This window comes from Mastigoproctus giganteus, chromosome 11 (genome assembly GCF_048544385.1).
Source record: "Mastigoproctus giganteus isolate SK-2022 chromosome 11, ASM4854438v1, whole genome shotgun sequence".
Classification (NCBI taxonomy): domain Eukaryota; kingdom Metazoa; phylum Arthropoda; class Arachnida; order Uropygi; family Thelyphonidae; genus Mastigoproctus; species Mastigoproctus giganteus.
Window position 1 is genome coordinate 179,175,608 of NC_143585.1, and position 22,616 is coordinate 179,198,223.

The 22,616-nt window shown below is 38.3% G+C and overlaps 1 protein-coding gene across 1 annotated transcript in view; it reads right to left on the minus strand.

Annotated features, from left to right (window-relative positions):
- The window catches only part of LOC150078599 (uncharacterized), a 452,040-nt gene that overhangs the window by 113,524 nt on the left and 315,900 nt on the right, over window positions 1-22,616 (minus strand). Inside the window, exon 7 of the mRNA XM_090384628.1 lies at window positions 18,213-18,316. Coding sequence (XP_090240754.1) covers window positions 18,213-18,316 — 104 coding nt within the window. The remainder of the gene's footprint in view (window positions 1-18,212; window positions 18,317-22,616) is intronic.

Genomic DNA, 22,616 nt, shown 5'->3' on the forward strand with positions numbered 1-22,616 from the left:
TTGCACATGGAAGACTGCTACACAAATTGGAGCAGTGTGACATTGGAGGCAAATTGCTGCTATGGATAAAGGGGTGGTTGAGGGGGAGAAGACAGAGAGTGGTAATCAATGGACACTGCTCATCGTGGACTAATGTTATTAGTGGAGTCCCTCAGGGCTCAGTGTTGGGTCCATTATTGTTTTCTGTATTTATAAACGATATTGATGATGGTATATCAAGCTTAATGTCCAAGTTTGCAGACGATACAAAGGTTGGCAGGGTTGTCAAGGACACTACTGACACTATGCTGCTGCAACAGGATCTGGAAAGGTTGAGCAGATGGGCTGAGAGGTGGCAAATGAAGTTTAATATTGACAAATGTAAAGTACTACACATGGGAAACAGCAACCCCAGAGCAACGTATCAACTCTGTGGTACTACACTGACAGTGGTAGAGAATGAAAGGGACTTGGGGGTGGTTGTGCAGGCAGATATGAAGTTCTCTGAGCAGTGCAGACGGGCTGCAAGAGTAGCTCATGGAGTATTGTCAATGATATACAGGAATTTTTCCAGCAGGGATAAGGAGGTGATTATTCCATTGTATAAGGCAATGGTCAGGCCACACCTAGAGTACTGTATACAGGTCTGGAGGCCTCATTTCAAGAAGGATGTAGAGCTGCTGAAACGAGTACAGAGAAGGGCAACAAGATTAGTGAATGGAACAAAGGGGTGCTCTTACGAAGAAAGGCTTAAGTTTTGCAAATTATAGTGTCTGGAGACTAGGCACCAGCGAGGTGATCTGATAGAGGTGTATAAAGCCTTGAATGGTTTAAGCATGCTCAATGCTGATGGGATTCTTCCTCTAGCTCAGAAAAATCACCTGAGAGGGCATAAATTCAAATTGAGGAAAGACAGATGTAGGATAGACGTGCGGAAATTTGCCTTTAGCCAGCGGGTGGTTGGTTGGTGGAACAGACTTCCATCCCTTGCGGTGGAGGTTGATAGCCTAAATAAGTTTAAGGCTCAGCTGGACAGGTATTTTGAACGAACAGAGGGGTGAAGTGGAAGTGGGTTTTTTTTTTTTTTTTTTTTGGCTGATGCTGCATAAGCTTGCTTTCTTGCATCAAATGCCTCTACTAATGCTAATGCTAACCCTTTCTAAACAATGTGCCAGCATGATTAGCACACCTCAAAAGAAAGATTATGTTCTACGAAAAAACATGCAAATAAACATTTGTCACCTATGGCATCGTTATTAGCAAGAAATGTAACATCCATTTATGCATTTATTTCTGTGCCCCTATGTTGTCATTATGCTTATTTGTTTGCAAATTCCGATTAAGTTGCATTTTCCACTGCTTGAAATTTAAATATCAGATCTACGGTACACAAGGCAAATGTCCTACCTTTTCTAGATTTTACATTATGTGGAAAATTTTGTAAACATGTCTTCTTTTATTTGTCTAACGTTACACTTAATTAGCTTCGTACCACGCAATCTGATAAAATAACACACTTGACAATGAAAAATGCTCTAATCATGCACTACTATTTTGCAATAAACTAGCGCAAGATGCCTGATGGCCAATTTGTTAACGAAAATAAGTCAAATTTGAAAAACACACAATGATGCTGAATCCAGTGATGAATAAAATAATAAGAAGTAGAGGATGTTACTATATCAGAAAAAGACTCACTTTGCCTACCTCAAAAAGTTTACGTGTCTTTTTTCTTTATGATTTTTTTTTTGTTTTTTACATTAAAGTAAAAAAAAAATTTACAAACTTCCTTCCACAAAGGAACATTCCACAGCATCCCCCAGCAGGTTACTTACTATGCCAAGCTCACACGTGTTCAACAAACACACACTCTTGAAAATATTAATTTTCAAAGATTTTGTCCTACATAATATTTTCCACAACTACAGTCTAAACTTGGCAACAGCTATTTGTTTGGGGTGGAGGTGGTGGTTCAAGAAGATGTATAAGATTTTTCTTGTTAGTGGTATTGTTTTGATTTAGGACATCAATGATTCGACCACATTATTCCATTGCATATTACATCTTTGCAAGTGGGTGCTCAGGGATTGATTTGCACATTGCAGAATGTGCAGGCCAGAAAAATCAAGTATATGATTTCAAAATTATTTTTTGCACCCAGTTCCTTTGTGACCACATCATAGTATACAGGATGTTTCAAACATATTGGTACAAACGTTTACGGGAGGTAGGTAACATCTAAAGGAATGTGAATCGCATAGGAACCCATAACCGGAAACGTCACTGCAAGTCGGTAGACGACGTGGTAGTCGCTGCACGAAGAGCATGCATCGATATACGAACTGTGAGCTGGCAGACATGCACCTAGTGTATGGATTAGCAGAGGGCAATGGACGAGCCGCTCAACGAATTTATGGAGAACGCTTCTCAGACAGACATGTACCGGACCACCATTTGTTTGCACGTGTGTATCAAAATTTGTGCGATTATGGGTCATGCCAACTTCCTTGAGGAGATACAACAAATGGAGGGGACTGGAGTTGGTGGAGGTAGAGGTAACAGGAGTAGTGCAGGCAGACCACATTCAAAGCAAACTCCCATCATGGAAGAAAGTGTGTTGAATGCTGTCCAGATTAATCCTACTACCAGCACACATGCCGTTGCCTCTGCCTTAGGAGTGTCTCGTTGCAGTGTACATCATGTCTGGCACGACGATTCCTTACACCCCTTTCATCTCCGAAGAGTTCAGTTACTGCTCCCCCAAGATCATCCTGCACGTGTGGCTTTTGCGCAGTGGTTTCTCCAAGAAAGTGTTTAAAACTTGAATTTTCCAGCCTATGCTTTGTTCACGGATGAGGCTAATTTCACTCGGGAAGGCTTATTCAATCAGCACAATGCTCATGTGTGGGCTCACAACAACCCACACGGTGTGCACCCCCATGTGGCACAATATCGCTTCGCAATAAATGTGTGGGCAGGTATCAGTGACTGCTTAGTAGGCCCATACCTGTTACCATCGTGCATGAACTCTGTTAAATATTGGATCTTTCTTGAACAAGTTCTACCAGGGTAACTTGACGATGTTCCAGCAAATGTGAGATGCAACATTTGGTTTCAACATGACGGGGCATCTGCTCATTATGGAAGGTGTGTTCGTGACCATTTGAACAGGCGTTTTGGGCGTCGATGGATTGGCCGTGGTGGACCCATTGGGGGCCCCCCGTGGGGGCCCTCAAATCTATCATGTATGAATCGCCTGTGGAAATGGAAATGGATCTCATGGCGAGACTTGTCTGCGCTGCTGCTACTGTCAAAGAAACTCCAGGTGTGTTTGACCGTGTCTGCCAATCCATGCTGCGTCGGTGTCACACATGCATCGTGTCTCATGGTGGAACCTTTGAGCATCTGTTGGAACATCGTGAAATGCATCCATCTTGTACTCCATTGTTAATATTATGTCAAATAAATGCTTGCCACTAATTACTGTCTTGTATCATTTCTGCTTGTTTTGCCTCTGCTACTACTTTCCCGTGACGTTTCCGGTTATGGGTTCCTATGCGATTCACATTCCTTTAGATGTTACCTACCTCCCCTAAACATTTGTACCAATATTTTTTAGACACCCTGTATAATCAAATTGGTCAGACAAGACTTTTCCCTTTAACAAACCCATACTGTGTCTGAACTATAACTGCAGTCTTGTCTAGATGATCCTGCAATGTTTCTTTAACTAGTGACTATATTATTTTCCATACAACAGAAGTTAAACTAACAGGTCTGTAATTACTCGTATCACTGCTTTGTGAATTGGGAATACATTTCTACATCTTCAGTTTCCACGGGGACTTCACCTGAATACAATGACGCTCTCCTAATTATGGCTAAGGGTTTGCTCACTTCATTTGTGGCCTCCTTAAATATAACTGGATAGGTCCTGTCCATCCCAGGTGCCTTTCTTATATTTAACCTCAACAATTTGTCCTCTACTTTGCTCTCAGTTATTACAAAATCATTTAGGTCCCAGTTAGAGTATGACAAAATTCTGGCCTCCACTTTCCTACAGAATTCCTCATGCGTGAATGCATATGCAGAATACCCATTCAGAGTTTGTCAGCTACCTGATCAGGATCATCAACATTCAAAACACTGATATCAAGTGGACCAATCAGGTTCATTCCATTCGTTCTAAAATTTACATAAGTAAAGAAGTTTTTGCTGTTTTTCTTTGCATCCTTTGCCAAAGATTTCTCTTAATTTGCCTTTGCTTCCTTAACCTCCTTTGTGACTTGATTACAGACTAGCTTATATCTACCATACGCTTCTGTGTCAACTGATAATTTATATGCATTCCATGCAATTTTCTTCTCTGGCACAAATCTCATTAGTTCACCTGACATACATTTAGGGCTAAACCGTGAACAGTATTTCTTGAGTGGTATTACTTCAATATCCTTCAAGTTCCAGTCAATATCTGGGAAGGTAATATCCCTCATTATAAGGCATTCTGATTTCCTTATAATGATTTCCTCATTATAAGGCATTCTGATTCTGATTTTCTGATTACTATTTCTTTGTATAGTTGTTCATTGTACTCATCAGAGTCATTAGGCCTATAACACACTGCTACTCTCAATTTTGCTTTCCCAGTGTCATACCAAACTGACTCAACATTGCACTGCCCACTCATGTCAAGTGGATGCAGTTCCTTAGATTTTATGTGTTTCTTAACTAACAGCATAATCCCCTCCTCCCTTCCTATCCTGTCTATCTTTTTTGTATACATTGTACTCCCCAAATTCCAATTCTGTATTCCTTTTATCTGTGTGACACCACATCTCTAATATCACAACAATAGCTGGTCAAGATATCTTTGATATCTTGAACAGCACTTCAAATTCATCAAATTTATTTACTCAGCAAGTATACATGCACCTGTTCTTACTCTTAGTTATCCTAACACAGCCCATTCCACCAGGTGGCCTAGGTATTAGACGTATGTGATTCAGCTGCTGCTTTATAGTGATTTTAAGTAGTTTTAAAGGGCATCTTTATAAAATCTGTGTACTTGACATGTTCCTTAGATGACTATCAAGCAACTTAGATGGTTTTTATGAAGTCTTCATCAAGATAAGTACTATTTATTTAAGCTTTTTAAATTTTTAGTGGGCAACGTTATTGACTTTCGACCTGAAGTGCTTACCTGACACAAAGCTGTTCGTAACCTTGGCAGTGTTCCTGCTTTGGTAAAGTCCTGCAGCCCTCTAGCAATTTCGCAGTTAGCCACTCCCATGTCCGATCTGTCTTATTTCTTCAGACTTAACTCTTCCTCGATTCTCTGCTGTGTCAATAACGGCTCACCTGCTTATTTGTTACATTCTGTTTGCTGATATTTAAAGCCATTCTCAACTCGTCAACATGCCACCTAAGGAAGCGGTTTCATGTAATGTATTTCAAAAAACAGTACGGAATTGGGTTATCTTGCAAGGGAATTTGCAGTATGGTTTTTGTGATGCGTGTTCATTAATAAAGAACTTCTAAATCCAGTAATTTAAAAAATAATTTCAGATACCCTTCATGCAAAAGTGCTAACAAGGGAAGTGCAAATTTAGTCTCCTAGTCAGCATCAGCTGAAATGCCAGGATACCCCAACAGATGCCTATCTCCTTCGCAACCCTGACCATCCTTCATTTCCGCCCCGTCAATACACTACAATCTCCTAAGCCCTCAAACCATACAAGGAAGTCAACTAAAGATGCCTCTGCCGAAATGGATGACTCTTCCTATCCGTCTCCCCCCCCCCCCGCCTTCAACAGCACCAGACAATGACTGCTCATTTGCTTCCTTGGAACAAATGCTGAGGAAGCAATTTAGAGATTTTTACCAATGTAAAACCCCTGGCATTGTTGCTGTGAAGGGTGTATTGTATAGATTAAAGAAAGAAAGAAAATGAAGATATTAAACATAATCTTTTTCGAATAGAAGATCAGCAATGTAAATTCTACCACTTGCTTCTCGAACTAAAGGTTACGGTCGGAAGTCCTCCGGCGCCTCACCCTTCTGTTCATCAGGCTTCTGCAATTCCAGTCCTAGTCCTGATGCTGAAGAATTTATTCCAGAAAAAACAGCTCTCTTTCTCTCCGAGAATACAATTGTGCTTCCTCGCAACATGTTGACACAGGCAGACAACCGATATCCACCACTATTAGTAATCAACAGAAACCAAGCAATTTGTATGCACACTGTCAAAATGATTGCTCTGAGCATTATCCTGAAGTGCCTTCCCATAATAGTTTGGCTACAAACTCCCTGCAGAAACAACAGATATGCAAGCATAATAGGAACAAGAAATATGCAGTCTTGCATTAAAATTAGAAACAGAACTAGTTCGACGCTTAGAAGTAGTAACATTTTTGTTAGCAGGCTAGACCCCAATACTACCTCCCAGCAGATGGACCAGCCACTATTAGAGCTAGAAATTCCAGGTAGAGCTTTCGAAATAAAAACCAAACACCCCACATATTCATCATTTAGAATTGAGCTAAAGAATTATGACCTATGACAATATCTAAATCCTGATATCTGGCCAAATGGTCTACTCGTCATGCCATTTTATGGAGCTATTGATCAGTCAACAACTCTAGTGAAAAGTTACCAACTAATTCTCAATCTGCCGAACTCTCTGCATAGCTAGAGAATATTCCTGATTCTCATCCTAATCCATCATTTAAACTGCCACATAATATATCTGTTTGCAAACATCCTTCTAACACATATGTCCCTCTCAGCATTTTTCTTCAAAATGTAAGGAGCATAAAAAATAAACTGTTCATGCTTATTTCAGTAATGGTTGAAGAATTGCATGACATCATATGTTTAGTTGAAATGTGGATGCAGGAATCTTTACAAGATGTTTTCCTACTGCGGAAGAATCTCAGCTACATGCCATACACGACACCAAGAATTAATCGCAGAGGTGGTGGAAGAGCAATAATTTTAAAATCCAATATTAAAGTTTTGAACACATAACTCTAATACCTTCAACTTTGAAGGAATTTCCCTACCAATCCAAGTTAAGGATTCTCTGCTTCAAATTTATGATATTTATATTCTGCCTGATGACATCATTAACGAAGTCATCAGTAGGTCCAAGCAGAATATCACTACTGTTAAGCCTCAAACTCTCAAACTAACATCATTATAATGGGCGACTTTAACCTTCCCCTGCCCAAATATAATTTACAAATGAAGCTGCTGTCCGACTCATTTTTTGTTCTAGGAGCTAAAAAAAAAATCAACGTCCCTGTTACAAGAGGTAATCAAGCGCCTGATCTTGTATACTCTAACTTTTCACTGCATGAGAAACTTAGCAGGAACATTACGTTTAAATCTGACCAAAAAAGTACAGAACTGCAAGCAACGATTTGCTGCAGGAATCCATGCCCCCCTCCCCTCCCCTCTGGAAATCAATAAAAGAATATCATCAATCAAATTCCTTCAGAAAGAAAAGTTTTTGCAGCTCTTAAAATACTATCCATGGGATTCTCTTAAAAATATTCCTATTCAGGATGCCACCTTTCTCATAAAATGGCTGAATCAACTGAAAAAAAGTCAGCATCCGAACTTGTTAGAATATCTTCTCACTCCAAACCTTGGTTCTAATCCCATCTGAAACCATACTTTAAAAGTAAGCAAAAATACCACAGACAGTGGAAGAAATACAGCACTTCATTAGCACACATAAAATATAAAAAGAGCAGAGCATTGTTTCAACTCAAAAAAATTCAGTCATACAAAAATTACGTTATGTCCACACTAAAGCACAATAAAAGAGCACTTTCTACAAAAACAACAGCTACCTTACAGCACGATCTAGTTTTATAATGGATAAGATGCAATATGGAAACAAGCAATTCTGACATTTTATGAAGGTATACAAAACAGATTTATAGCATTTAATTCTTATGAACAAGCAGACAACATGCAACATGATGTGTCTCTGGGTCAAGCCCTGCTAATTAACCAACTTGTGAACAAGAATACAGTTCAGTGTGCAGTTAACCAAATACGCCCTGATAGTAGTGAAGGTCCTGATGGCATCCCTGGTTTTATTATTAAATTGTCCAGCATATACATCACTGATTCGTTAGTGCATATCATTTCCAGGTGCATCTCCCAGCCATTCCTTCCAAGACAGTGGAGAACTTTCAGGATTACGCTGATTCCTAAAAAAGCTTGCAGAAATAACCATCCCGGCCATTGACCAATTGCTGTTTTGTCACTAATTACTAAAATTATTGAAAAAATCATGCTACCATATCTTCAACATGCAATCTTCGCTAATGCACCTGTCAATATGCATTTTTGGTCCTAGAGGGCGTTCCACAACAACAAGCGTAGCTGACACCATTGTACGCATCCAAACTGCATTTCAAGATAAGGCACAATGCGATGTATTTTATTTTGACATCAAAGGTGCTTTCGACAACATAGATCTCAAAAAAAAGCTTTTGAAATACTAAAAATCATTTTCTCGTAGACAATGATTATTTCCTATCTTCAATAGAGCCTAAATCGCAGACTTCTCCTCTTCCCCACTAGTACTGACAATATTCTTGTCACAACCTCAACAGGCATTCCTCAAGGAGCCGTTCTCTCCAGTACTATACTTTCAGCATCTCTTCAACCACTTCTACAAGAAAATCCAAATCTACTGCATATGCCGATGATTTAAAGTTATTTATAATCTCCAAAGCCAGTGATGATATTCGTAAAGTTATAAATAATGTGAATTCACAGATTTGTGAAATCATCAAGTACATGAAAGATCTCAATCTGACTATAAATGCAAGAAAATCTGCTCAAATTACTTATTCCCTTCTGAAACAAACCAACTACATAGAAATAAAAATTGCAGATGTCCCAGTCCCAAATGTTTATGCTCACAAAGACCTTGGAGTTGTTTTTGATAAAAATCTCTCCCCTGATTTCCCTGCTGCTGCTGCTCATTCCAAGAGAAGCAGTTCAAGAATCACTTTCACCAGCTACTGTTAATCTGTTATTAGCATTAGCATTAGTAGAGGCATACGTTGCAAGGAAGCAAGCTTATGCAGCTTCAGCCAAAAAAAAACACACTCCGATTTCACCCCTCCATTAGTTCCAAATACCTGTCTAGCTCAGCCTTAAATTTATTTAGGCTACCAACTTCCACAACAAAGGATGGAAGTCCGTTCCACCAATCAACTACCAGATGGCTAAAGGCAAACTTCTGCACATCTATCCTACAACTGTCTTTCCTCAATTTGAATTTATGCCCTCTCAGATGATTATTCTGAGCAAGAGTAAGAATCCCATCAGCATTGAGCATAATCAAACCATTAAGGCTTTATAACACCTCAATCAGATCACCTCGCAGGTGCCTTGTCTCCAAACACTGTAATCTGTAAAACTTAAGCCTTCCTTCGTAAGAGCAACCCTTTGTTCCATTCACTAATATTGTTGCCCTTTCCAACAGCTCTACATCCTTCTTAAAATGAGGCCTCCAGACCTGTATACAGTACTCAAGGTGTGGCCTGACCATTGCCTTACACAAGGGGATAATCACCTCCTTATCTCTGTTAGAAAAATTCGTGTATATCATTGACAAGACACCACGAGCTACTCTTGCAGACCATCTGCACTGCTCAGAAAACTTCATATCTGCCAGCACAATTACCCCCAGGTCCTTTTCATTCTCTACCACTGTCAGTGTAGTACCACAGAGTTGATATGTTACTCTGAGGTTTACTGCTTCCCATATGCAGGGTTGTCAAGGACAGTACTGACACTATGCTGCAACAGGATCTGGAAAGGTTGAGCAGATGGGCTGAGAGGTGGCAAATGAAGTTTAACATTGACAAATGTAAAGTACTACACATGGGAAACAGCAGCCCCAGAGAAATGTATCAACTCTGTGGTACTACACTGACAGTGGTAGAGAATGAAAGGGACCTGGGGGTGGTTGTGCAGGCAGATATGAAGTTCTCTGAGCAGTGCAGACAGGCTGCAAGAGCAGCTCATTGTGTATTGTGAATGATATATAGGAATTTTTCTAGCAGGGATAAGGAGGTGATTATTCCCTTGTATAAGGCAATGGTCAGGCCACACCTAGAGTACTGTATACAGGTCTGGAGGCCTCATTTCAAGAAGGATGTAGAACTGCAGGAACGAGTACAGAGAAGGGCAACAAGATTAGTGAATGGAACAAAGGGGTGCTCTTACGAAGAAAGGATTAAGTTTTGCAAATTACAGTGTCTGGAGACTAGGCACCAGCGAGGTGATCTGGTGGACGTGTATAAAGCCTTGAATGGTTTAAGTATGCTCAGTTCTGATGGGATTCTTTCTCATGCTGAGAATAATCACCTGAGAGAGCATAAATTCAAATTGAGGAAAGACAGATGTAGGATAGATGTGCGGAAATTTGCCTTTAGCCAGCAGGTGGTTGGTTGGTGGAACAGACTTTCATCCCTTGTCCTGGAGGTTGATAGCCTAGTTTAAGGCTCAGCTGGACAGGTATTTTGAATGAACAGAAGGGTGAAGTGGAAGTGGTTTTTTTTTTGGCTGATGCTGTTTAAGCCTGATTTCTTGCATCAAATGCCTCTACTAATGCTAATGTAGTACTTTACATTTGTCAATGTTAAACTTCATTTGCCTCCTCTCAGCCCAACTGCTCAACTTTTATAGATCCTGGTGCAGCAGTGTACTCTCATTAACAACCCTGCCAACCTTCGTATCGTCTGCAAACTCAGACATTAAGCCGGATATACCATCATTTATAAATACAGAAAACAACAAAAAAAATAAATACAGAATGGACCCAACACTGAACCCCGAGGGACTCCACTAATAACATTAGTCCACGAAGAGCAGTGTCCATTGATTATCCTCTCTGTCTTCTCGCACTCAACCATCCCTTTATCCATAGCAGCAATTTGCCTCCAATTTGTGCAGCAGTCTTCCATGTGCAACACAGCATCAAAAGCCTTTCTAAGATCCAAATATATCATATCAAAGTTATTCCCTGCATTCAGTTGCTTTGTGACCATATCATAGTATCCAATCAAACTGGTCAGACAAGACTTCCCCTTAATAAAACCATGCTGTGTCCAAGCTATAACTGAAGTCTTGTCTAGATGATTCTGCAATGCTTCTTTAACCAGTGCCTCCATTAATTTCCCTGGAACAGAAGTTAAACTAATTGGTCTATAATTACTTGTGTCGCCCTTTGATCCTCCTTTGTGAATTGGGGTGACATTTGCACATTTCCAGTCCATGGGTACCTAGCCCGAGTCCAAGGAAGTTCTTATAATTATGGCTAAGGTTTTGCTTACTTCCTTTGCTGCCTCCTTTAATATAACTAGATTGATCCCATCCACCCCAGGTGTCTTTCTTATGTTTAACTTCAACAATTTCTCCTCCACTTTCCTTTCAGTTATTACAAAATCATCTAGCTCACTGCCAGAGTTAATTCACTTCTGGCATTCATCTCCCTGAATAACTCCTCATGTGTGAATGTAGATGCGAAATACTCATTTAGTTTGTTGTCCACCTGAGTAGGATCATCAACAGCTGAACCATCGATATCCAGTGGACCAATCTTATTCATCCCCCTTCCTTCTAGAGTTTACACAGGTAAAGAATATTCTGTGAATCACCCCAAGCTAGCAGTTTTCTGACTCACCTAATGCTGCTTTGATAGCATCAGCAATAAGTGAAGTTACAGTGTTGTTGCTGCACCATACTGTCTATGAACCTAATAGGGTACAGTCAGTCCTCGTATAACACGTGTTTACATTACACGAATTCGATCATACACGATTTATAAATAGGAGAACAATATCTTATATTACACAAATTTGCTTATGCACGATTCGCCTTTGTGTTTACAAGAAATGGCAGTCGAACACAGAATCATCCCAACCGAACTCAACACGATAGGAATGAAGAGAAGATTCTGAAAATGTATTTATGTTTTTTATATCAGTGAAGGGGAAACACATTTCACCATAAACCAACACAATTCCAGCTATTGGTATAATTGCAAATGCAATTAGATAGAGTTTACTACCAGTTTATAACAGATTCCACTAGCAGAAATACAACTGGAAATTGTTTTTATTTTTTTATGGTAGTAACACCTAGAAATGTGCTTTTAGTAAAATGTGAGGTGTTAATAGTGTATCTCTGCCTTTACAGTGTTGTTTATTCAGTTGCTACACATGCACAGCTTTGTTTATGTGTATCAAGCGGCGTGCCTCCTCGTTTTGTAATTGGGCTTTATTCCCTAAAAATCAGTAAAATACTTAAAAGGTGTGAAAAGGAAGCATCCTGGTGAAGACACTGCAGATTCAGAGAGAAAAAGAAAAGCAATATCGATAAACAGAGGCAGACTGGGTCAAAAATTCTTACCTGGGAAAATTTATAGTGGCCTCATACTATGGTTTATGGCCAAAATCACACCGGCCTCCGAACCACCAGGGTTCCCCCGGTAAGGCATATGGCCAGTCTGCCTCTGTCGATTGAGAAAAAATATGAAATTGTGAAATGCTTTGAGCGAAATGAAAGACCATGTGATGTTGCACGTGCTACAGGCCTAAATGAGGCAACACCGAGAATTACAAAGAATGCAGAGAAAATAAAAACAACTTTCATAGCAGGAACAAGTGTAATTAAAATCCATTAGATTAAGACACAAAGAATTGGAAGAGATGGAACAGCTGTCATTTGTTTGGATAGAAAATCAAACAAAAAACAAGTTTGCTTACGACAGAAGGAAAAGCATTAGCAATATTTTATTACATAATAGTCATAATAAAATACGTAAGTATTTTATTACGATTATTTATTGTGTTTGGTAATGTTTTGGTTACAAATGTGTGTTCAATCTTGGGTGGTTGGCACCTAATCCTATTTTTCCCATAGGGTCTGTTGTTTATATTGCACGATTTTGCATTGCATGAGGGTTTCTAGGAACACAACTATTGTGCTATACGAGGACTGACTGTACTGATTCCAAATTCAAATTGTTTTATCATGCTGAGTTACAATTTCAAGTTGTGATTATTATAAGTAAACACACTCAGGGCACTTTACAGCAATGAATTTAATGGTCCTTGCTCTGACAAAGTGATAGAAAAGATATCCGAACCTGAGAGCAGAACAGTTATTCAGATTTTAGAGCATGTTAAGTTGGTCTTGTAGAAACTAGGGTGCTCATCTAACTGTTGAATATATGAGATGCGCTCAAAAAGTTCAGGGACTGAACTAATATTTGAGAAATGATGCACACTGTCCACTCAGCTGAATTTCCTTTGACATAGTCTCTGTCTGTACTTCTCAATTTCCCGCAGGCTTCTTTTGGAATTACTAATAGTTCCTGTGTTATGTTCTGAATAATAACCACAACTGTTGCAAATTTTGGCATTAGCATTAGTAGAGGCATTTGATGCAAGAAAGCAAGTTTATGCAGCATCAGCCAAAAAAAAAAAATAAAGTAAAATAAATAAATAAAAAAAATAATAAATAAATCTGAGACCTTTCAAGGGAAGGCTTTAATCTTAAGGAGGAGGATCCAAGGGAACTAAATATGATGAGTATGGTGGATGGGAGGCCACAGTGATGGATGCTTTCCAAGAAATTATTGAATGGAAAGTGCCAAGTGTTCAGTTCAGTGGTGTTGTCATAATGAGAAGACTCTTGCCTCATAGCAATGCTATACACCCCTGCAAAAGGGTGGGGGGGACAATAGTGAGAATAGATACTTGTAAAATAAAAATTGATGATAACAAGGTGTAAAAATTTAAAAACAGCTAACACATTGTCATTGTCGGATAAAATCTGACAGTGTACAAGGCTCAGTCAGATGGTTGAAAGTGGTAAAAAAAAAGTGTCACTAAAATCTGGACAATCAATTAAAATGTGTCTAATAGATAAAATGGTGACAGGACTTGCACACTGGAATGTCACTGGCCCTCAGCAAAAAATAATGTGTCAAACGTCTGTGTCCTATGCAGAGTCAAGCAAGAACAATTTCCTCTTTACGATACCTGAGCGGACTAGACTGCCACAGTTCAACTATAGGCTTTATCTGAGGTAATTTATTTGTAACTCTATCTGTCCACGAATCCTGCCATTGGGGGTGTATTGTATTATTGTAGAGTGTGGTGTATTATTTGCCTATAGTCGGTACAGGAGACTGACAGGCAATGATTGTTAGTGGAAGTTGCTGATTTCGCTGCAGCATTAGCCGAATCATTTCCACTAATCCCAACGTGGCTAGGAATCCAGCAGAAGCGGATATCGAATTTATGCCATAGAGAGAGTATCTTTTGCTGGATCCTAGAAAGGACAGGATGAGAACTGTATTTCAAAGTGAATAAAGCCTGTAATACACTAAAGGAATTGGAATATATCATAAAATGCTAGTATTGGCAAATATTAATGTGATCCAAAGCTAGCTCTAATGCAGTGTATAAGCTAGATTCAGGAAGAATCAGCTCTGATATAGTAGTTACTGAAAACACAGCAGCATATCATATGATTCTAACTTTGACCCATCAATAAAAACTGGCAAGAAGTCAGAATGCTTGGCTCAGTGTGCTGAACAGAGCTGCAGGCAAATAGATGGAGCATCAGCCTTTACCCAGTTCTTAAACGAAAAGTTGCATGATAGAAAATGAGTATGCCAGGGTGGAATGGTTTGCTTTGGTGATTGGGCAACCTTGTCTACCGAGATGTTAAGCTTGCTCAGTAGCTCTTGGACACGAATACCGAAAGGACGATTGACAGTCTGACAGGTGTTGTACAAATTTTCCCAATGTGGCTCAAAAATGGTCATCCACGTAGGATGGTCTGGCGGGGATTTCAATTTTAAAGTAAACTTCAGAGAAAACTGCTTACATTGAAGTGATAGTGGTGGTTCATTTGCTTCCACGTATAGCCTCTGGACAGGAGATGTTCGATATGCTCCAGTAGCAATATGTGTAGTCTGATGATGGATAGGGTCCAGCCATCAAAGTACTGCTTCTGGCTGATGCATATACGTCGTAATCAAGTTTAGATTGCATAAGTGCATGATAGATGTGTAGTAAAGTGCATCGGTCCACACCCCAAGATATAGAAGAGAGAGCACAGAGAATGTTCAAGCTTCTTGTGCACTCTGTACATAGTTGACAGTTGTGTGCTAGAAATGTCAACTTTTTATCAAATATGAGTCCCAAGAATTTTGCTTATATCGCTACTGGGATGACATTATGTCCAAGCCTCAATTCAGGTTTAGGATGAAGATTATGCTTATGGCAAAAATATATGTAAATGATCTTCTGTGACATGAACCTGAAGCCATTAGCATGTGCCCAGGAATTAAGGCAATCAATAGCTTGTCGCAATTGTCTTTCAATAACCCTTATGTTGTATGACTGAGAGAATATGCTAAAGTCATCAACATAGAGGGTTCTGTTTACAGTCAGAGGAAGTTGTTCTGTGATGGCATTTACTTTAATGGCAAAAAGCGTGACACTTAATACTGATCTCCCTCCTCTTGGCAAAATGGACAAGAGAGTGAGGATCCCACACGGATTTGGAAAGACCGATTAGCTAAAGATTTTTTTAATAAAAACAGGTAAATGCCCTCTAAGATCGAGATTATGCAAGTCTTTTAAGATGCCAAATCACCAAGTTGTGTTATGCTTTCTCCATGTCAAAGAATATAGACACCAGATGGAAAGCATCCTGGATGGATGTTTCCAGTCTAATTAAATGGCCAAGAGTAGACTTATTTTTTCAGAAGTCAACACTGCACATTAGAGAGAAGGTCATTTGATTGTAAATACCATATAAGATGGGCACTAACCATTCTCTTCAAGATTTTTCACAAACAGCTAGTCAGAGCGATAGGTAGTTAGTTGGTAGCAAGTTTAGGATCCTTTCCTGGCTTCATAAATGCAAGAACTGTTGCCTTCCGCCAGGCATCCGGAAACTGCTCATCAATAAAGATTCTGTTATATAGAAAGAATAGGTGATCCACAGATTTTTGAGAAAGGTCATTAAATCATTTCATAATGGATGCCATCTGGTCCAACATCACTTAGAGAGGGATAAAGCTCTTTTTAACTCCAGCACAGTGAACAGTCCATTGTAGGGATAGAGGCCCTTTGGTGAGAAATTGAATGCCTGTTTTTAAATTTTCTGTTTCAAAACCTGTGGGTAATAAGATGTCACAGAGATGCTGGAAAATGTTTCCCCAAGATCACTGGCTATTGCAGTTGGCTCTAGGATCGATGAAGGGTGAAATGTATATTTTGCCTCTATTTTCTGGATTTTATCCCAGACCAACTTAGTACTAGTGGACCAGGTAATTGATGATGTGAAATGGATCCACAAGTCCTTTTGATTCTGATGGTAAATGTAGCATGCTTTGACTCATGCACGTTTAAAAGCTATTAGATTGGCCATTGTAGAATAACCCCCAAGCTTTGTTTTGAGCCTTTTTTGCTGCTGTGCATTCTGCATTCCACTATGGTTTGGGAAAAAGTGGAAACCAGGAAGATATTTTCGGTATGGTAGATGCAGCTGCATGAATAATAGTTTTTGTGATGAACATCACTGCATAGTTGACAGGCTCTGGACTGTAGTGACGTTAAATTCTGCCAAATGTTGGAAGGTATTCCAATCAGCCAGATCAATCTTCCACCATGGTAACCCAAACATGGCATTCCTCTAATTAGTATGGTTATCACAGGGAAGTGATCACTTCCATGCAGCTTCTCCTCCACATCCCAATTAAATGAAGAGAGGAGAGCAGATAGAAAGATCAATGACAGAAAAGGTATGGGCAGGCATGTGGATGAAGGTGTTAGTTCCCACATTTGGAAGGGAGAGGTTATTGTCAGTGAGCATATTCTCTACAACACGTCCCCTTCCATTAATGTCAGCACTACCCCACTGGCCACTGTCCACTGAAATCCCCAAGAATTAGGACAGGGGAAGGCAGCTGCACAATGAGATCATCAAGATCTCTCTCTAGGAGATGTCAGCCCAAGGTGGCAAATAAATCAAACAGACTTAAAAAAACCCAACCATAAGACGAACTGCTACCATTTCTAAGTTAGTGGACAGCAGTAATGGTTGGAAAGGGGTCTGGTTGCCCACAAGGATGGAACTCCTCCATGGGCAGGTTCATCCCCAGTTCTATCCTTATGTATGATAACAGTATTATGAAAGGAAGGGGTTTCATTTGGTTTGAAATATGTTTCCTGCAAGCAAAAGCACAATGGCTTGCACTTGTGTAGGAGGGCCTTGATGTTATCAGTATTTTTACGGAATCCATGGTAATTCCAAGCCTTTATTTTGGCTTGGTGGGTCCATCAGATGGCTTCCTAGGTCTTGAGGGCTTAACTTTTCTGTCTTGGATTTATCTTTTTTAGGGAAGTATGGATGCTGATCTTTGTCCATTTCCTCCTCTGCAAAGAGTTCCAAGCCTTTTTTTGTCACGTACCTTCTCTCCTTGACATCCATTTTTTCTTGAGAGCTAGGATGTATGTCAGGTTTTTTATTCTTTTCTTTGGTGATTTCTTTTGTTACTGGTGGAGCATTAGGAGGTACAGATATAGGCTTGGCAGCTGACTGATCCTTCTGTGCAGGTTTTATTAAACTTAGCAGGTAGTGCGAAATGGGAGTGAATGACTGTTTCGGTGGTACTGTCATTTTGGTCTGAGTTCCGATGGAACATTTCCCTGCTACCTTCTGTGCATAGGTTGGTTTATTTTCATTCATAGGTTTCACTGCTTTTCTTGCTTCCTGGTATGATATGTTCAGCTTCTAAAGTGGCATATTGAAGCTGGGCCTCTTCAACCAACAGGTTCCCCTTTTCTGAATTTCCACGTGTCGCAGCGCTTAGCCTGGAATCTAGGCTGTGGGCTTTGGATCCCAGTGATGCTATTCTAGAAGCAAGTGTTGTGGGGGTGAAGAATTGAAGAACAATGCAATGGAGGAAAAAGCTGAGGGGAAGAGGTCCAAAAGGAAAAATGAAGAAAACTACGAGAGATGAATTAAGAGAGGACAGTGAATATGGGGAGATGAAGAGGAAGGCTGAGGACAAGAAGGTAGAGAGAAATGGGCGTTGAGCAGTATGCTTACCCTTGGTAAAACAATGATGACCATTATCATTACGCTTTCAAAATAAAAACTATGGCAAATACCTCTTTTCTTTTCTCAATGTCTTCTCTACTTTCTTTCTGTTTTCTTTTCTTTTTCTTTTTCTTTTTATCTTCCTTAGTGACATACTGCTCAGCAAGTTTTTTTACTGAAAACAAATTCAAAATACGTAAAGAAAAAAATATGTAAATAAAAAAAAAAGTTAATATATTAAAAAGAATATATTAACTTTCAGTATGTATATACTTTTAGTATGTTTAACATAAGAGAATTTTTAATGTACCAAATGTATTGATGAGATGATGTAGTTTTAGAGTAGCATTTATTTTAGTTTATGCATATTTTAGTTTTAGTTTATTTATTTTAGTTTATGCATCTTGTAACTTGCTTTCTGATAGATAGATTTATTAGATTAAGAATTCATGGCATTTTGCTGAGAGTTAATATATATACTACCCATGGAAACAGTAAAAATTAGTTTCGTACTTCAATTATATAATCATTTTGACTAATTTTAGAGTAAAATAAAAATCCATCTATGAAAACTAGAAGGTGAAAAAAAAAAAAAAAAAAATTCAACCTAAGCTATGAAAGTACACAAATCAAATTTTGCATAATTTTAAGCTAAGTATCGTTCTACAGCATTCATTGGCATAAAATATGCCAAAACTCTGAGATAGGTGCTTCTGCATGTCACGCAGCATAAATGAATCAAATATGATTTAACTCTGCAATTACACAAAACTATCTAAGAGATAATTTTTTTTTAACCGAACACTACTTTTTATGTTTAATTTATTATAATTCAGATAGAGAAATATAAGTTTCGAAAAATACAGTAATGAAAGTATAAATAAAGCATAATATTTTGAATTGTAAGAAAAAAACTCAACGTGATATAAAGAAAAAAAATTTATTATAAAAAAAATTATATAATTTTTTTATAAAACTAACTAAATAAAAAATACTCAAATTATGATTGAATTAATATAAATTTCCACATTAGAAAATTTTTAAAATAATAATGGTGTTGTATACCAGTCAAAGTCCTTGTAAAAGCTTCTGTCCACATATTACTACTTTTTTTTTGCTTTATATTTATATCAGAAGCCCATCAGACAAAACATTTCAATGCATTTTATACTCTGAGATAGGGCTTATAGCTCTTGCTGGCCAGTGTATCATATTCACATTTAAAGAAGGTGCTGCATGAGGATTTTTAATATTATCTCACACTGCAATTATGTTGTTTTTATATGAAACTTTACATAATTACACAGTTAATATTTATGTTATATAATAAAATCATAATTGGGTATCAAATAGAAAAATAAATAGCATAAATACAAACAAGCATTATGTGCAAGATGGCCAAAAGAAATTTTTTTTATAAATGCATCTTGCAAAAAAAAAAAAAAAAGGTACGAAGAACCTTTGTCATATGAATGGTTAAATATAAAAATTAATTGTACCATCTATCAATATTTTCTTTAACATTTTGGTGGATACCATTTAATATGCATAATATAAACCCCTCACATGTCATTTCTGAGTACTATACTATTCAGTAAGACAGCAAAGATCATTTATTAATTTATAGAAACTGAAAACAGTCAACATAAAGAACAGAGACTGACAAAAAAAAAAATTGAAGCACATAATTCTCAAGATGTGCAAGGAGTACATGGTAAAAGCACAGCAATGTAGAGCTCTAATTCACAAGTATTTCTTTGGGAAGAATTATCATATTAGTATTAGTAGCAGCAAAATGATGTAATGAAACAAGTTTATACAGCATCAGCAAAATAAAAAAAAAAAAAAAACACCCCTTTTTTTTTAAACCCTCCAAACCATGCATGGTTCTAAGTACTGTAGGTTCTAATACTATAGTATTAGAACCTATAGTACTCAGAACCATGCATGGGTTGAAGGCTGACAAAACAGAAGATTCTTAATGATAAACTGTAATTTCTGGGAAATATTGTATAACTTTGGAAAGAAAGGTCGTTCCAGAAAAACAGACATAGAAAGGTCAAATGAGGAAGAGGAAAAGTTGGTTCTTGAGTTTGAAGTTGGACAGTGAATGGTGGCTCAATGCTGAATATCTGCAACATCTGTGTACAAAATGATTTGGAAGAGAATGGGAAAATTACAAATGCTAATTCTGAAAAAAAAGTACCCCTGGAAGTATCAACAGAAAAGACAAGTAAACAGAAACTGAATGCCGAAGAAACAGTGTTTGTTTGTTTATTTGATTTTTAGGAGCATTAGCAACTAAGGCCATATTGCTCTGGGATATGCGGTGGTCATTCCCTGACCTTTCCGCATCCTCCGTATTTGGTGGTGACGGGCTCGAACCCCTGTCTAATCAAGAAGCGTGTGCTATGCACTGCTGCTCCTTCCCACCTGGCTACGGAGGCGCCCGAAACAGAGTGTAGAGACTGTAAGAGATGGATCATTCATTAACCTGATTTCCACTTTTGAATTGAGTCAAGAAGCTTGAGAGCACCATGCCAGATATAAGAACACTATACCAAAGCAGGGCAGATTCAAGTTTTATAAAGTGAGTAGTGGTTTAGAAGAAAAGTAATGCCAAAAGTGAAATAGAAAACCCAGTTTTTTTTTTTTTTTTTTTTTATGCAGTGAAGAGAAAGCAAAATTCGTTCTGTGAACAGAGAGAGAGAGAGAGAGAGAGAGAAGAAAAAGACGAAGAGTAATCCCCAATAAAGATATGTGATTTCATTTAGGAATATGAGTGTCACTGAAGATGAGCTCAGGAGCAGCAGAAACTTTTTTTTCAATAAATAAAATTAGACTGAGCTTTAGGATTCAAATTAACTAAGCTTTCTTCACCCTACTGGAAAATTCTCTAAAGATCAGCATTTGAGGAATTGGTGAAGTGGAGTTTATGAAGTTGAGGCTGTTTAAGCAATACAAGGTTTCTCACACTTTAAGATGGAATATAGTGTGCAATCATCAGCAAAATTATACAGAAGATGTCCAGTCACTGGAAGAAGGTCATTAAAATATAAGAAGAAAAGAGTGGGAGAACAATGGTATTAGCAGATAAACTGGAAGACTTCAGTGCCATTGAACATCACCTGCAGTGAGCGTTCAGAGAGAAAACTACACTGGATACAAAATTGGAAGAAAGAACGAAAGAAAAAAAAAAAAAACTTGGGAAGCTAGTTTAGAGATAGGAGCTTTAGAAAATCCTTATGCCAAAACACAATCAAAAATACATCTAAGTTCACAGATAATACAATTGTCAGTGTGGTGGTCAATGACAGTAATCAGGATATATGCTAGAAACTAGAAAAATTAGGCAGATGGGTTGAGCAGTAGCAACCGAAGTTTAACATTGATAAATGCAAGTTACTTCATTTATCAATGTAAAACCCAGAATAACTGACTGATTAACGCACTGACTGTGTGAAACAAAACTCAAGGCAGTGGTGAATGAAAAAGACCTGGGGATAATTGTGTACCCAGATATGAAGTTCTCTAAGCAGTGGGCAGGCTATTGGGCGAGCACATGGCTTTTTGTCAATAACATACAAGAATTATGCAGCAGGATAAGGAGATGATTATTCCATTGAACAAGGCAATGGTTAGTCTACATCTTGAGTACTGCATACAGGTCCCTCATTTTAGAAAGGATGGGTATCTGTTGAAACCATGAAGAAAAGGCAATATCATTAGTGAGGAGAACAAAAGGGCACACGTACCTTCCCTTGCTTCACTTCTGCAAATCACAGCATCTGGAGAGGCACTTGCAAGATGTGACTGAGGTGTTTAAGGCTTTGAATGGACTGAGTAGGTGATGTGCTAATGGAATCTTTTTCCTTTCTCTTGCCCAGGCAACACACATGAAAGGGCATAATTTCAGATTGAAGCAGGACAGATGTGTGGAAATTTGCATTCAGCCAGTGTGTATATGACTGTTGGGACAAGCCTCTAACTGGCATTGTAGAGGTGGTTGGTTTGAATAAATTCAATGAAGATCTAGGCATACTGTTAGAGGGGACGGAAATTTGTTTTTGATGATGCTACATAAGCTTGCATCATCATCATTTGATGCTATAATAAAAGCCTCGGAAATGTCAAGAGCAAATGCTTAAGTTTCGAAAATTTTTTCCAATGAACTTGTACAAAATTAGTAACATAAGCCAATTAATTATCGCAAGTGGATGCCTCAATTAATTTGGAAAGAATACAGATCAGTGGATGATAATTGGCAGGAAGGGGTTCAGTATTAGTATGTTTTGGAAAATGATGGAAGAAAGCAAACATATAGCATCAACAAAAAAAACAAAAAATTTCCCATTTATACCTATCCATCATCTCCAATAGCTTGTCAAGTTCTTCCTTGAATTTATATTTATTCAAGCTATCCACCTCCACAATAAGGGATGGAAGTTTCTTCGAAAAACCAACCATCCCATTAT